Here is a 15,836-nt window from a genome sequence, read left to right on the forward strand (position 1 = left end):
ATAAACTTGTATTTTACTGATTTGCGCTATGGAGCGTGCGCTTTCCTTTTTTAGTTTTGTGTGTGTGCATCAGTACCGTGTTAGCCGAGCTTTAATAATCAAAAACGAATAGACGATACCGTTCTGTGGCTGACTAAGTGCTTTTATTTGTGCGAGCTTTCTAGACACACTGATCTCTTCTTCCGGCGATGTTACAATGGATAAAGCAAGAGAGGTTTTTACTTAGAAACAGCGCATCTTGGAATGTTATCTGTGACTGAAGCCTATCCCTCCCCCCTGTGTAGTATGCGATTTATGACTTAAGGTGTTAAATATTCCCTGAATGTTAGTGATGTAAGAGTGTGTGTGTGTGTGTGTGTGTGTATATGTGTGTGTATATCTATATATACGTGTGTGTGTGTACTTGTATGTGTATGTATAGCTATCTGTCTACTGTATGTATATATAAGAAGATAGCAGCTCTGTGCATCATACCTCTCAGCCTCTTACAGGGAAAAAATGGGGTGACAATCCTTGAGACCCCCAATGTCCCTGGGTAAAAGAGTGCTCTCTGCTGTTCCGGTTTTGCTGGGTTCTGCCTGTGTTAGTTCTGCATTTGCTGGGCTGGTTAGGTGGCCAGCCCAATAAGAGACAGGTGGTATAACAGAAAGTAATAACACACATCATTCACTCACAAGGGATTCGGGCAATATGCATTATAATAACACCCATTACACAGCATATTCAGGAGGATTAAAGTGAATACAATATATAATTTATATTTATTTAGTGGTTTCTAGTGAACCCCTAAGATGCTTTGAAAAGTGGGAGCCGGTGTGTGCATTGTCCGTGTGATTGCATGTACGTATGTGCATTATACATGTGTTGTGTGTATGGTATAGAACAAGCTCAGGCTACATGCGTGTTATCTTCGTAGCCGCACCGTGATCTCTGAAGCTGCCCATCCGTAAGCGCAGAACGTATTCAGATATATTCCACGTGTGTGACTGGCATGACAGGGCAGGTGCGCTATCTGTGGCTGCGAGGGCACTCTCCGAGTCTCCAACGCTGGCCGTAATTAGGGCGAGGAACAGCGTAAGCGTCACCCACATTACGTAGAGCCCGCTGATACTGTTGGGCAGACAGAAGCGACATGGCAAGAGAAGCCGGTGCAGCGACACAATGATGATGAAAGGATTTGCGCACACAGTGCTCAGCCCGAGCGGTGACACGCACACGCGAGATCCGCTGTGTGTGTATTACGTGTACGTGTATCAGAGCAGACACGGGGCGGCATCGGGGCACAATCACAATATTAATGTCAAATAATATTCCCAAGAACTCACACACCCGAGTTTCCTGGGACATCAGGGGTTTCAATCCGCAGAGCGACTCGTGTTTCAGGAGGTGCATTGTGGGGCTTTTCAGGATAGATGCCCGCCTGCTGGAAATATTGGCCCTATGGGTAGCCGTGCTGTTTACCTTTTGGGAGTGGACAGAGGTGGGAGTTATGGGAGCGTCGATTTCAGTCATAAAAAGGCTATTTTTGCGCGGTTTCTAAACTGTAACTGTGATGGAGGCTGGAAGCAAATGGTGAGAGCAGCTGTCCTGGGAAAGGCACGGTGTATAAGGCAGCGGCTGGAACACGCTCTCTGTGTGTGCAGTAATGACAGTCACGTCCCAGAGGCTGCGGTTATTCTCATATTAGATGCCTGCATGTGGGTTCAAATGTCCCCAGCCAGTGATAACCAAGGACGGATGTGATCTGTATCTGCTGCGGTGGCATTGTATCGACAGATTCTTAAGTGTGTGAAAACAAATGAATCATTGGTAATAGCAATAAGGCACTTCAGGAGATGGCTCACCATCACATAATTACCCACGGAAGGGGGATAGGGTCCCTTGGGGGGCAATTATCTGAGTCAGCCATGAGCCACTCTTATAAAACATGGGGATAAAGGATTTAGGCTGGGCTGTGCATTGCTGTGATGTCTCGGTGCGCGTTCTGCAGGGCTACGAGAAGAATGCAGTGTCCATAGCGTGCTAATCCCTCTCATAAATATGTATGTTATTGCACTAATGAGGGTCAGTCTTGTCAGGCGGTTATCACTATCCCTAATCCCACAAATTCTCCGCCGCTCAGCCTCCCCCAGATTGTGCAGCGCCCCCGCCCCCAGACTGTGCTGCGCCCCCCACCCCCAGATGTGCAGCGCCCCCCGCCCCCAGACTGTGCAGAGCCCCCCGCCCCCAGACTGTGCAGAGCCCCCCGCCCCCAGACTTTGCAGAGCCACCCCGTCCTAGACTGTGCAGAGCCCCCAGACTGTGCAGAGCCGCCCCACCCCCAGACTGTGCAGAGCCCCCTCCGCCCCCAGACTGTGCAGAGCCCCCCGCCCCCAGATTGTGCAGAGCCCCCCGCCCCCAGACTGTGCAGAGCCCACCGCACCCAGACTGTGCAGAGCCCCCCGCACCAAGACTGTGCAGAGCCCCCCGCACCCAGACTGTGCAGAGCCCCCCGCACCCAGACTGTGCAGAGCCCCCCGCACCCAGACTGTGCAGAGCCCCCCGCACCCAGACTGTGCAGAGCCCCCCGCACCCAGACTGTGCTAGCCCCCCGCACCCAGACTGTGCAGAGCCCCTCCGCCTCCAGACTGTGCAGAGCCCCTCCGCCTCCAGACTCTGCAGAGCCCCTCCTCCTCCAGACTGTGCAGAGCCCCCAGACTGTGCAGGGCCCCCCGCCCTTATACATAATTCTGTTTTCATTGAAATTGTATTAATCACGTTTTCAATACGAAGAGACGTGTCAAAAATCTTTTGCAATAACAAATGTGCTGTGTGTGCGCACACTGTAACTGTTCCTAGCACGGAAGCCGTGTGTGCGCACACTGTAACTGTTCTTAGCACGGAAGCCGTGTGTGCGCACACTGTAACTGTTCTTAGCACGGAAGCCGTGTATGCGCACACTGTAACTGTTCTTAGCACGGAAGCCGTGTGTGCGCACACTGTAACTGTTCTTAGCACGGAAGCCGTGTGTGCGCACACTGTAACTGTTCTTAGCACGGAAGCCGTGTGTGCACACACTGTAATTGTTCTTAGCACGGAAGCCGTGTGTGCGCACACTGTAACTGTTCTTAGCACGGAAGCCGTGTGTGCGCACACTGTAACTGTTCTTAGCACGGAAGCCGTGTGTGCGCACACTGTAACTGTTCTTAGCACGGAAGCCGTGTGTGCGCACACTGTAACTGTTCTTAGCACGGAAGCCGTGTGTGCGCACACGGTAACTGTTGTTAGCACGGAAGCCGTGTGTGCGCACACTGTAACTGTTCCTAGCACGGAAGCCGTGTGTGCGCACACTGTAACTGTTCTTAGCACGGAAGCCGTGTGTGCGCACACTGTAACTGTTCTTAGATTGTATGCAGTTATAAGCCCCTCAACACCATACTCTGAGAGACCTGTGTGTGTATTTTAGAGGCTGTATAGAGACTCATAGGAGAAGATTTCTCTGTACCATTGTGTATATATCTTGGGAAAAGCAAGCAGATGGGTTATGTTTTTTTTTACACAGAGAACACGCCATGGTCACGGATATGGGATGTTTCCAACAAATACACAGCATGCTAAAGGTCCCTCTCTGTGCTACCTGGTATCAGATACTGAGAGTTCATTCTCCACGTACAGCTGTTCCACCCACAAGTATTTCCAAACATTCCCTAAGTTTGTTATGACAGGAGATGAACATGTGAGGAATGTGAGAATGTGTGTATCTGTGTGAGCGCTGCGTCTGTACCTCCCTGCCCCCTCCCCCCTCATCCCCAGCCCCCTGTATCTACGCTCGGACCAGGCACACATACACAACTCTTCATGTATCCCAGCTCTTCTGCCACCCAACGCTGGACCGTAGCGTCTTCAAACCGCTCTTTTGGTCAGATTGTAACATTGCCCGACTCCCTGCGCTCACACCTCAATAAGTTGCACGCGCCTCTGGCAGTGAATGTGTTAAGCACCTCTGACAGCATGGGAAGGGTTCTAATTTATGAGCACATGCAAAGCTGTGGCAGTGAGCAATGGGCTGCGATGGTGGCTTGGGAGATGTGGGGTTTGCTGGGACACAGGAATTCTTTCTAACCCTCTGTAATCTGTTAATAAATTCTCTTTGCATTTCCACGGGTGCCAACGGGTCCTGGCACCCAGAGCACAGGCTGGCACCCGCTCAGCGGAGCACTTCACCTGGCACATGATTTGTAAGCGACTTAGTCACTTGTGAAGACAGAACATCACCCCGCACCCGCAGTTATTAAAGCCACTTCATTCCCTCTGCCCTCATCAGCTTTGACCCCCTCTAATTGTTTTCATATATATATATATATATATATATATATTATATATAATATATATATATACATACATACAGTATATATATTATATATATACATACAGTATATATATATTATATATATATATACATACATACAGTATATATATTATATATATATATACATACATACAGTATATATATTATATATACATACATACAGTATATATATTATATATATATACATACAGTATATATATATTATATATATATATACATACATACAGTATATATATTATATATATATATACATACATACAGTATATATATTATATATATATATATACATACATACAGTATATATATTATATATATATATACATACATACAGTATATATATTATATATATATACATACATACAGTATATATATTATATATACATACATACAGTATATATATTATATATATATATATACATACATACAGTATATATATTATATATATATATATATATACATACATACATACAGTATATATATTATATATATATATATATACATACATACAGTATATATATTATATATATACATACATACAGTATATATATTATTCTTGTGAACTTCCCACTTGCAATATATATCGTTTTTCTGTGGATACCTTCCCCGCGGCTCATTGCAAATCAGCATAGGGGGAGGGGTAAATAAATGCTACAGCCACACCCCCTGCTCCGGTTCCCCCCCTCTTTCTCAGAAGGTATATGTAGTACTGTATAGGGAATGTGCTTACGTGCATCTCAGTTGAAGCCTCAAAAATGTTAATGAATCTTAGGCAAGAGTGCAGAGTAATGTTGGCCGTGGGGTTGCACAGAAGCGTGCGTGGTAATGTCCACGCAGCTCTGCAGCGGGGAGGGGAGGAATGGGGGGGGGTTTCCCGCAGCCATGGTGTTTGGGAGCTGGTTACGAAGCGCTGAATCTGAATTTCTGGACCTGATTAGCTGCTTGGACAGAACCGCTGAATACAAGCTCAGATTCTGCACAAACGAAACCTTCTGTGCTATGTCTTTGCAGTGGGGGAGTTCCGCTATACATCAGTCAGCGATACGCTGCTAACCCAGTCTCCTGTTAGACTGTTCATGTCATATTGACGAGCCTTCGCTGATTAAAGTGGATGCCATGTACGGTTTTGGAGTTGATGCTCATTACAAGAGATCTCCATGTGCGAGGCCATTGCAGACAGCCAGGCTTTGTTCCCCCGTCCTGCGTGGCACTCAGCGAAGAATGCCCTGTTCTCTGCAGACATACTCATTCCTACTGTACGTTCTCCGCCAGCCCTGGAATGAATTGAGACGCTGGTTTCCCTGCTGACCTATGTAACGATGGACCCTCCTCTGCAGCAATCAGCATAAAGCCACTCGCCCGTACTGCAAACACTGTCACTGCTCCGACAGGGAACTGCCCCCGTCATGTTATTCAGGATGACAATTGTAAATTGGATAAAGCCAACCAAACCCAAGCCCTTCCAGCAGTGAGAGCCCCGGACACAACTCATAGCCCAGGCCTGTCTTATGAGCTTGGCACACACTGACCCAAAACAGCCCAGGAGCGCTCCAAGCCAGAGACCCCAGGGCCGTTATACCCAGACCGGTTATATAAAGCGGTATAGAAAATGGGACTCCGGGACCTCTTAGCAGCTGTTTACACAAACATTGCACATCACACACACACAACACCATTTACTACTCGTGTGACTTATCCTGTGTGTATAAATAGATACATTGATACTGGGAAAATATTGTTAGACTGGAATGGGCTTTGTATTCACATACATTCAGCTATACACATAATTTAGCGCACATTGCATGTTCTCATGCTTTACCTTTGCTGCGTACACTGTGTGAGTTGCACAGGATTACTGTCCCGTCAGGAGAATTTCACTTCTGAAACATGCCGGAATCAGCTGACGTGGTTCAGTTTGTGTGCACTGCCATCCTGGACACGGTGACCGATGGCCACTGCTGGACAGCTCTGGTCTGTGACAGGCTTACAGGGTGGCCAGTGAATGAGGGAGATGGTTTGGGTGTTTAACATACATATGGGGAGTTGTCTGTGCAAAGCCTCATTCTGCTCAGTCACTTCCATGACTCCATTTATATGATATCTTTCCAAGCCATGGATTTCTTTCCCACACTTGTGTTATCACTCCTTGTGTTCTGGAATCTATACAACAATTCTGTATAGGGTGGTACTTTCTTCCCGCCCCCCTGATCTTTGCTTTGGTGAATACCTGACATAAGAGTTAATAATCCAGCACCAATACATTATTCATTATCCCCACACACACTGGTTATGGAATTATATTGGGTTCCTTGTCTTGTAATGTCATATTTTGCTTTGTTTCAGTGGGAACACCATATTATATGTCTCCCGAAAGAATACATGAAAATGGGTACAACTTCAAGTCGGATATCTGGTCCTTAGGCTGCTTGTTGTATGAAGTGAGTATTTTCCCAGAATCCTCTTCTTTCTGTGCCTCTGATAAGACTGAAATACAAAGGCCGTTCACAGTATCGATTGTATGCTCTTCAGGGGAGGGATTTCTACAAACAGCGCCTTTACTGGATCTCTTACCGATGTGATAACTTTGCATTTCTGTGCGAGAAAGTTTGTTCTGGTTTACAAACAATCATCTCTTATCTGGTCACTTTATATTAGAGAGGCGAGCAGGTGACAGGTGAGCAGGCGAGTAGGTGACAGGTGACAGGCGAGTAGGTGACAGGCGAGTAGGTGACAGGTGACAGGCGAGTAGGTGACAGGTGACAGGCGAGTAGGTGACAGGTGACAGGCGAGTAGGTGACAGGCGAGTAGGTGACAGGTGACAGGTGACAGGCGAGTAGGTGACAGGCGAGTAGGTGACGGGTGACAGGCGAGTAGGTGACGGGTGACAGGCGAATAGGTGACGGGTGACAGGCGAATAGGTGACGGGTGACAGGCGAATAGGTGACGGGTGAATAGGTGACGGGTGACAGGCGAATAGGTGACGGGTGACAGGCGAATAGGTGACGGGTGACAGGCGAATAGGTGACGGGTAACAGGCGAATAGGTGACGGGTGACAGGCGAATAGGTGACGGGTGACAGGCGAATAGGTGACGGGTGACAGGCGAATAGGTGACAGGCGAATAGGTGATGGGTGACAGGCGAATAGGTGACAGGCGAGTAGGTGACAGGCGAGCAGGTGACAGGCGAATAAGGTGACAGGCGAATAGATGACAGGCGAATAGGTGACAGGCGAATAGGTGACAGGCGAGTAGGTGACGGGTGACAGGCGAGTAGGTGACGGGTGACAGGCGAGTAGGTGACGGGTGACAGACGAATAGGTTACAGGCGAGTAGGTGACGGGTGACAGGCGAGTAGGTGACGGGTGACAGGCGAGTAGGTGACGGGTGACAGGCGAGTAGGTGACGGGTGACAGTCGAGTAGGTGACGGTGACAGGCGAGTAGGTGACAGGCGAGTAGGTGACAGGCGAGTAGGTGACAGGTGACAGGCGAGTAGGTGACGGGTGACAGGCGAATAGGTGACGGGTGACAGGCGAATAGGTGACGGGTGACAGGCGAATAGGTGACGGGTGACAGGCGAGTAGGTGACGGGTGACAGGCGAGTAGGTGACGGGTGACAGGCGAATAGGTGACGGGTGACAGGCGAATAGGTGACGGGTGACAGGCGAATAGGTGACGGGTGACAGGCGAATAGGTGACGGGTGACAGGCGAATAGGTGACGGGTGACAGGCGAATAGGTGACAGGCGAATAGGTGACAGGCGAGTAGGTGACAGGCGAATAGGTGACAGGCGAATAGGTGATAGGCGAATAGGTGACAGGCGAGTAGGTGACAGGCGAATAAGGTGACAGGCGAATAAGGTGACAGGCGAATAGGTGACAGGCGAATAGGTGACAGGCGAATAGGTGACAGGCGAATAGGTGACAGGCGAATAGGTGACAGGCGAGTAGGTGACGGGTGACAGGCGAGTAGGTGACGGGTGACAGGCGAGTAGGTGACGGGTGACAGGCGAGTAGGTGACGGGTGACAGGCGAGTAGGTGACGGGTGACAGGCGAGTAGGTGACGGGTGACAGGCGAGTAGGTGACGGGTGACAGGCGAGTAGGTGACGGGTGACAGGCGAGTAGGTGACGGGTGACAGGCGAGTAGGTGACGGGTGACAGGCGAGTAGGTGACGGGTGACAGGCGAGTAGGTGACGGGTGACAGACGAGTAGGTTACAGGCGAGTAGGTGACGGGTGACAGGCGAGTAGGTGACGGGTGACAGGCGAGTAGGTGACGGGTGACAGGCGAGTAGGTGACGGGTGACAGGCGAGTAGGTGACGGGTGACAGGCGAGTAGGTGACGGGTGACAGGCGAGTAGGTGACGGTGACAGGCGAGTAGGTGACAGGTGACAGGCGAGTAGGTGACAGGCGAGTAGGTGACAGGCGAGTAGGTGACAGGTGACAGGCGAGTAGGTGACAGGTGACAGGCGAGTAGGTGACGGGTGACAGGCGAGTAGGTGACGGGTGACAGGCGAGTAGGTGACAGGCGAGTAGGTGACAGGCGAGTAGGTGACAGGCGAGTAGGTGACAGGTGACAGGCGAGTAGGTGACGGGTGACAGGCGAATGGGTGACGGGTGACAGGCGAATAGGTGACAGGCGAATAGGTGACGGGTGACAGGCGAATAGGTGACGGGTGACAGGCGAGTAGGTGACAGGCGAGTAGGTGACAGGCGACAGGCGACAGGTGACAGGCAAGTAGGTGACAGGCGAGTAGGTGACGGGTGACAGGCGAGTAGGTGACAGGCGAGTAGGTGACAGGTGACAGGCGAGTAGGTATCCCAGACTGAAACATTTGAATCCTGCCAGAATATGTGCCACTGCTTATGTAATATGTTTCTGTAAAATGTGCAACAGTAATTTCTCACATAGAAAATCAGAGGGACACGTGTGATATAAAATGTTGTATACTGTAGATGTGTAAGAGAAATGCACACGATGGAGAATTAGCAATGCAGCTGTTATTGCACCTAAAAGACATCTTCCTAACCTGCCTGTGCGAGGCTCCATGAGACAGTCATTACAGATGGGGAGATATATTTTAATCCAGATCGGGAAATAGAGAGTGGGGTGCCTTTTGTTACTTGTATATAGGGCATCCACACTCACCCTCACACCCACACCCACCCACAATATATACAGAGCATTATAACCTATAAAACATGAGTAATTTACTCCATAAAGTTAGGTAAATAATACAGTTCAGGATTGGACGCCAGAGGTGGGAGTGCAACGCTTTAACAGATCCAGTCGCCTGACACTAACGCCCAACCTGAAGGGCACCTTTATCCCTAGGGACAGGGGGTGCAATGCTGAGGCCACCTGCTACAGCACTTTATACATTATACACCTGCTGGTATGCTGTGCATTACTCAGTAATACTGCAGCACTTTATACATTATTCACCCGCTGGTATGCTGTGCATTACTCAGTAATACTGCAGTACTTTATACATTATTCACCCGCTGGTATGCTGTGCATTACTCAGTAATACTGCAGTACTTTATACATTATTCACCCGCTGGTATGCTGTGCATTACTCCGTAATACTGCAGTACTTAATACGCCCACTGGTATGCTGTGTAAGTCTCAATAATGCAGCAGTACTTTATATATTACTAGCTGAGAGACCCGGCGTTGCCCGGGATGTAATGTTCCCGTTCCTCTCTCTCCTCCCCCCTCTCTCTGTTTGTCCCCCATTCACATCAATCCAGTCCCCCCCTCCCTCCCTCCTTTACAGCTTCATGTAGCGTGTGTGCGTCAGTCACTGTGTGTTTGCTCGCGCGTCAGTGAGTCTGAGGCAGAAACACAAACACACACAGACTGACTGACGCACACACAGTCAGTGTGTGCCTCAGTCAGTGTGTGCGTGCGTCAGTCAGGCTTTGTGTGCGCGTCAGTCAGTGTGTGCGTGCGTGCGGCAGTCAGTCAGTGTGTGCGCGCGGGGCGTCAAAGGCAGGGGGGGGCGTCAAAGGCAGGGGGGGGCGTCAAAGGGAGGGGGGGGCGTCAAAGGGAGGGGGGGGGGCGTCAAAGGGAGGGGGGGGGCGTCAAAGGGAGGGGGGGGGCGTCAAAGGGAGGGGGGGGGCGTCAAAGGGGGGGGGGGGGGCGTCAAAGGGAGGGGGGGGGGCGTCAAAGGGAGGGGGGGGGCGTCAAAGGGAGGGGGGGCGTCAAAGGGAGGGGGGGGGCGTCAAAGGGAGGGGGGGGGGCGTCAAAGGGAGGGGGGGGCGTCAAAGGGAGGGGGGGGCGTCAAAGGGAGGGGGGGGGGCGTCAAAGGGAGGGGGGGGGGGCGTCAAAGGGAGGGGGGGGGCGTCAAAGGGAGAGGGGGGGGGCGTCAAAGGGAGAGGGCGTCAAAGGGAGAGGGGGGGGGCGTCAAAGGGAGAGGGGGGGGCGTCAAAGGGAGGGGGGGGGCGTCAAAGGGAGGGGGGGGGGGCGTCAAAGGGAGGGGGGGGGCGCCTCAAAGGCATGGATTCCTCCCCCTGCATTTCCTGCAGTGGACAGGAGGGGGGGGGCAGTGGACAGGAGGGGGGGGGGCAGTGGACAGGAGGGGGGGGGCAGTGGACAGGAGGGGGGGGGCAGTGGACAGGAGGGGGGGGCAGTGGACAGGAGGGAGGGGGCAGTGGACAGGAGGGGGGGGGCAGTGGACAGGAGGGGGGGGGCAGTGGACAGGAGGGGGGGGCAGTGGACAGGAGGGGGGGGCAGTGGACAGGAGGGGGGGGCAGTGGACAGGAGGGGGGGGCAGTGGACAGGAGGGGGGGGCAGTGGACAGGAGGGGGGGGGCAGTGGACAGGAGGGAGGGGGCAGTGGACAGGAGGGGGGGGGGCAGTGGACAGGAGGGAGGGGGCAGTGGACAGGAGGGGGGGGGCAGTGGACAGGAGGGGGGGGCAGTGGACAGGAGGGGGGGCAGTGGACAGGAGGGGGGGCAGTGGACAGGAGGGGGGGGCAGTGGACAGGAGGGGGGGGCAGTGGACAGGAGGGGGGGGGGCAGTGGACAGGAGGGGGGACAGGAGGGGGGACGCAGTGGACAGGAGGGGGGGCAGTGGACAGGAGGGGGGGGCAGTGGACAGGAGGGGGGGGCAGTGGATAGGAGGGGGGGGCAGTGGACAGGAGGGGGGGGCAGTGGACAGGAGGGGGGGGGCAGTGGACAGGAGGGGGGGGGCAGTGGACAGGAGGGGGGACAGGAGGGGGGACGCAGTGGACAGGAGGGGGGACGCAGTGGACAGGAGGGGGGGCAGTGGACAGGAGGGGGGGGCAGTGGACAGGAGGGGGGGGCAGTGGATAGGAGGGGGGGGCAGTGGATAGGAGGGGGGGGCAGTGGATAGGAGGGGGGGGCAGTGGACAGTGACACACACACACACACACACACACACACACACACACACACACACACACACACACACCAGTTGATGCGCCCTTTCTCAGTTCCGTTTGGCGCCGGAGGTGGGGAGCGACACCTACCTGTACTTCCGGGCGCCGCCACCGTCTGACTCGGCGCCGCGAGGGAGGAAGGGGGTCCGCCATCTTACGCGCCACGTGGCAGCTGCGGGAAGCGAGGTGATTTGGAGCGGGGAGGGGGGAGAGGTGATTTGGAGCGGGGAGAGGTGATTTGGAGCGGGGAGAGGTGATTTGGAGCGGGGAGAGGTGATGCCGCTGGGGAGGGGGAAGAGGTGATGCCGCTGGGGAGGGGGAAGAGGTGATGCCGCTGGGGAGGGGGAAGAGGTGATGCCGCTGGGGAGGGGGAAGAGGTGATGCCGCTGGGGAGGGGGAAGAGGTGATGCCGCTGGGGAGGGGGAAGAGGTGATGCCGCTGGGGAGGGGGAAGAGGTGATGCCGCTGGGGAGGGGGAAAAGGTGATTTGGAGAGGGGAGAGAGGTGTGTGTGTGTGTGTGTGTGTGTGTGTGTGTGTGTGTGTGTGTGTGTGTGTGTGTGTGTGTGTGTGTGTGTGTGTTATTTATTTTTTTGGACCTTTGGCCCGTCACTCCGCCTCAGGCCAATGAGAGGTGTGGGGGGCGGGCCAAGGGGGTGGTGTGAGTGTGTGAGGCCAATGAGAGGTGTGCGGGGGCGGGCGGGCCAAGGGACCAATGAGATTGCCGCTAGGGACACCGGACATCCAGCAGGCAGGCATGCAGGCAGGCAGGCAAACATACAGTGCTTTCACTAATATAGTATAAGATAGTCCTGCTGGTATGCTGTGTATTACTCGCTAATACTGCAGTACTTTATACATTACTAGCTGAGAGACCCGGCGTTGCCCGGGATGTAATGTTCCCGTTCCTCTCTCTCCTCCCCCCTCTCTCTGTTTGTCCCCCATTCACATCAATCCAGTCCCCCCCTCCCTCCCTCCTTTACAGCTTCATGTAGCGTGTGTGCGTCAGTCACTGTGTGTTTGCTCGCGCGTCAGTGAGTCTGAGGCAGAAACACAAACACACACAGACTGACTGACGCACACACAGTCAGTGTGTGCCTCAGTCAGTGTGTGCGTGCGTCAGTCAGGCTTTGTGTGCGCGTCAGTCAGTGTGTGCGTGCGTGCGGCAGTCAGTCAGTGTGTGCGCGCGGGGCGTCAAAGGCAGGGGGGGGCGTCAAAGGCAGGGGGGGGCGTCAAAGGGAGGGGGGGGGCGTCAAAGGGAGGGGGGGGCGTCAAAGGGAGGGGGGGGGCGTCAAAGGGGAGGGGGGGGGCGTCAAAAAGAGGGGGGGGGGGCGTCAAAGGGAGAGGGGGGGGCGTCAAAGGGAGGGGGGGGGCGTCAAAGGGAGGGGGGGGCGTCAAAGGGAGGGGGGGGCGTCAAAGGGAGGTGGGGCGTCAAAGGGAGGGGGGGGGGCGTCAAAGGGAGGGGGGGGGCGTCAAAGGGAGGGGGGGCGTCAAAGGGAGGGGGGGGGCGTCAAAGGGAGGGGGGGGGGGCGTCAAAGGGAGGGGGGGGGCGTCAAAGGGAGAGGGGGGGGGCGTCAAAGGGAGAAGGCGTCAAAGGGAGAGGGGGGGGGGGGGGGGGGGGGCGTCAAAGGGAGAGGGGGGGGGCGTCAAAGGGAGGGGGGGGCGTCAAAGGGAGGGGGGGGGGGCGTCAAAGGGAGGGGGGGGGGCGCCTCAAAGGCATGGATTCCTCCCCCTGCATTTCCTGCAGTGGACAGGAGGGGGGGGGGGCAGTGGACAGGAGGGGGGGGGGCAGTGGACAGGAGGGGGGGGCAGTGGACAGGAGGGAGGGGGCAGTGGACAGGAGGGGGGGGGCAGTGGACAGGAGGGGGGGGGCAGTGGACAGGAGGGGGGGGGCAGTGGACAGGAGGGGGGGGCAGTGGACAGGAGGGGGGGGGCAGTGGACAGGAGGGGGGGGGCAGTGGACAGGAGGGGGGGGCAGTGGACAGGAGGGGGGGGGCAGTGGACAGGAGGGGGGGGGCAGTGGACAGGAGGGGGGGGAAGTGGACAGGAGGGGGGGGGCAGTGGACAGGAGGGGGGGGGCAGTGGACAGGAGGGAGGGGGCAGTGGACAGGAGGGGGGGGGCAGTGGACAGGAGGGAGGGGGCAGTGGACAGGAGGGGGGGGGCAGTGGACAGGAGGGGGGGGGCAGTGGACAGGAGGGGGGGCAGTGGACAGGAGGGGGGGGCAGTGGACAGGAGGGGGGGGCAGTGGACAGGAGGGGGGGGCAGTGGACAGGAGGGGGGGGGGGCAGTGGACAGGAGGGGGGACGCAGTGGACAGGAGGGGGGGCAGTGGACAGGAGGGGGGGCAGTGGACAGGAGGGGGGGGCAGTGGACAGGAGGGGGGGGCAGTGGACAGGAGGGGGGGGCAGTGGACAGGAGGGGGGGGGCAGTGGACAGGAGGGGGGGGGCAGTGGACAGGAGGGGGGACAGGAGGGGGGACGCAGTGGACAGGAGGGGGGACGCAGTGGACAGGAGGGGGGGCAGTGGACAGGAGGGGGGGGGCAGTGGACAGGAGGGGGGGGCAGTGGACAGGAGGGGGGGGCAGTGGATAGGAGGGGGGGGCAGTGGATAGGAGGGGGGGGGCAGTGGACAGTGACACACACACACACACACACACACACACACACACACACACACACACACACACACACACACACACACACACACACACACAGTTGATGCGCCCTTTCTCAGTTCCGTTTGGCGCCGGAGGTGGGGAGCGACACCTACCTGTACTTCCGGGCGCCGCCACCGTCTGACTCGGCGCCGCGAGGGAGGAAGGGGGTCCGCCATCTTACGCGCCACGTGGCAGCTGCGGGAAGCGAGGTGATTTGGAGCGGGGAGGGGGGAGAGGTGATTTGGAGCGGGGAGAGGTGATTTGGAGCGGGGAGAGGTGATTTGGAGCGGGGAGAGGTGATGCCGCTGGGGAGGGGGAAGAGGTGATGCCGCTGGGGAGGGGGAAGAGGTGATGCCGCTGGGGAGGGGGAAGAGGTGATGCCGCTGGGGAGGGGGAAGAGGTGATGCCGCTGGGGAGGGGGAAAAGGTGATTTGGAGAGGGGAGAGAGGTGTGTGTGTGTGTGTGTGTGTGTGTGTGTGTGTGTGTGTGTGTGTGTTATTTATTTTTTTGGACCTTTGGCCCGTCACTCCGCCTCAGGCCAATGAGAGGTGTGGGGGGCGGGCCAAGGGGGTGGTGTGAGTGTGTGAGGCCAATGAGAGGTGTGCGGGGGCGGGCGGGCCAAGGGACCAATGAGATTGCCGCTAGGGACACCGGACATCCAGCAGGCAGGCATGCATGCATGCAGGCAGGCAGGCAAACATACAGTGCTTTCACTAATATAGTATAAGATAGTCCTGCTGGTATGCTGTGTATTACTCGCTAATACTGCAGTACTTTATACATTACTAGCTGAGAGACCCGGCGTTGCCCGGGATGTAATGTTCCCGTTCCTCTCTCTCCTCCCCCCTCTCTCTGTTTGTCCCCCATTCACATCAATCCAGTCCCCCCCTCCCTCCCTCCTTTACAGCTTCATGTAGCGTGTGTGCGTCAGTCACTGTGTGTTTGCTCGCGCGTCAGTGAGTCTGAGGCAGAAACACAAACACACACAGACTGACTGACGCACACACAGTCAGTGTGTGCCTCAGTCAGTGTGTGCGTGCGTCAGTCAGGCTTTGTGTGCGCGTCAGTCAGTGTGTGCGTGCGTGCGGCAGTCAGTCAGTGTGTGCGCGCGGGGCGTCAAAGGCAGGGGGGGGGCGTCAAAGGGAGGGGGGGGGGCGTCAAAGGGAGAGGGGGGGGGCGTCAAAGGGAGGGGGGGGGGCGTCAAAGGGAGGGGGGGGCGTCAAAGGGAGGGGGGGGGGCGTCAAAGGGAGGGGGGGGGGGCGTCAAAGGGAGGGGGGGGGCGTCAAAGGGAGAGGGGGGGGGCGTCAAAGGGAGAGGGCGTCAAAGGGAGAGGGGGGGGGCGTCAAAGGGAGAGGGGGGGGCGTCAAAGGGAGGGGGGGGGCGTCAAAGGGAGGGGGGGGGGCGTCAAAGGGAGGGGGGGGGCGCCTCAAAGGC

General features: G+C 55.6%; 1 protein-coding gene across 3 annotated transcripts in view; it reads left to right on the forward strand.

Annotated features, from left to right (window-relative positions):
• NEK6 (NIMA related kinase 6) overlaps positions 1-15,836 on the forward strand; it is a 161,457-nt gene that overhangs the window by 129,951 nt on the left and 15,670 nt on the right. For all 3 annotated transcript variants that reach the window (XM_075579376.1, XM_075579378.1, XM_075579377.1), the window contains one exon: positions 6,689-6,783. In XM_075579376.1, coding sequence (XP_075435491.1) covers positions 6,689-6,783 — 95 coding nt within the window. The remainder of the gene's footprint in view (positions 1-6,688; positions 6,784-15,836) is intronic.

This window comes from Ascaphus truei, chromosome 21 (genome assembly GCF_040206685.1).
Source record: "Ascaphus truei isolate aAscTru1 chromosome 21, aAscTru1.hap1, whole genome shotgun sequence".
In the NCBI taxonomy this organism is placed as follows: domain Eukaryota; kingdom Metazoa; phylum Chordata; class Amphibia; order Anura; family Ascaphidae; genus Ascaphus; species Ascaphus truei.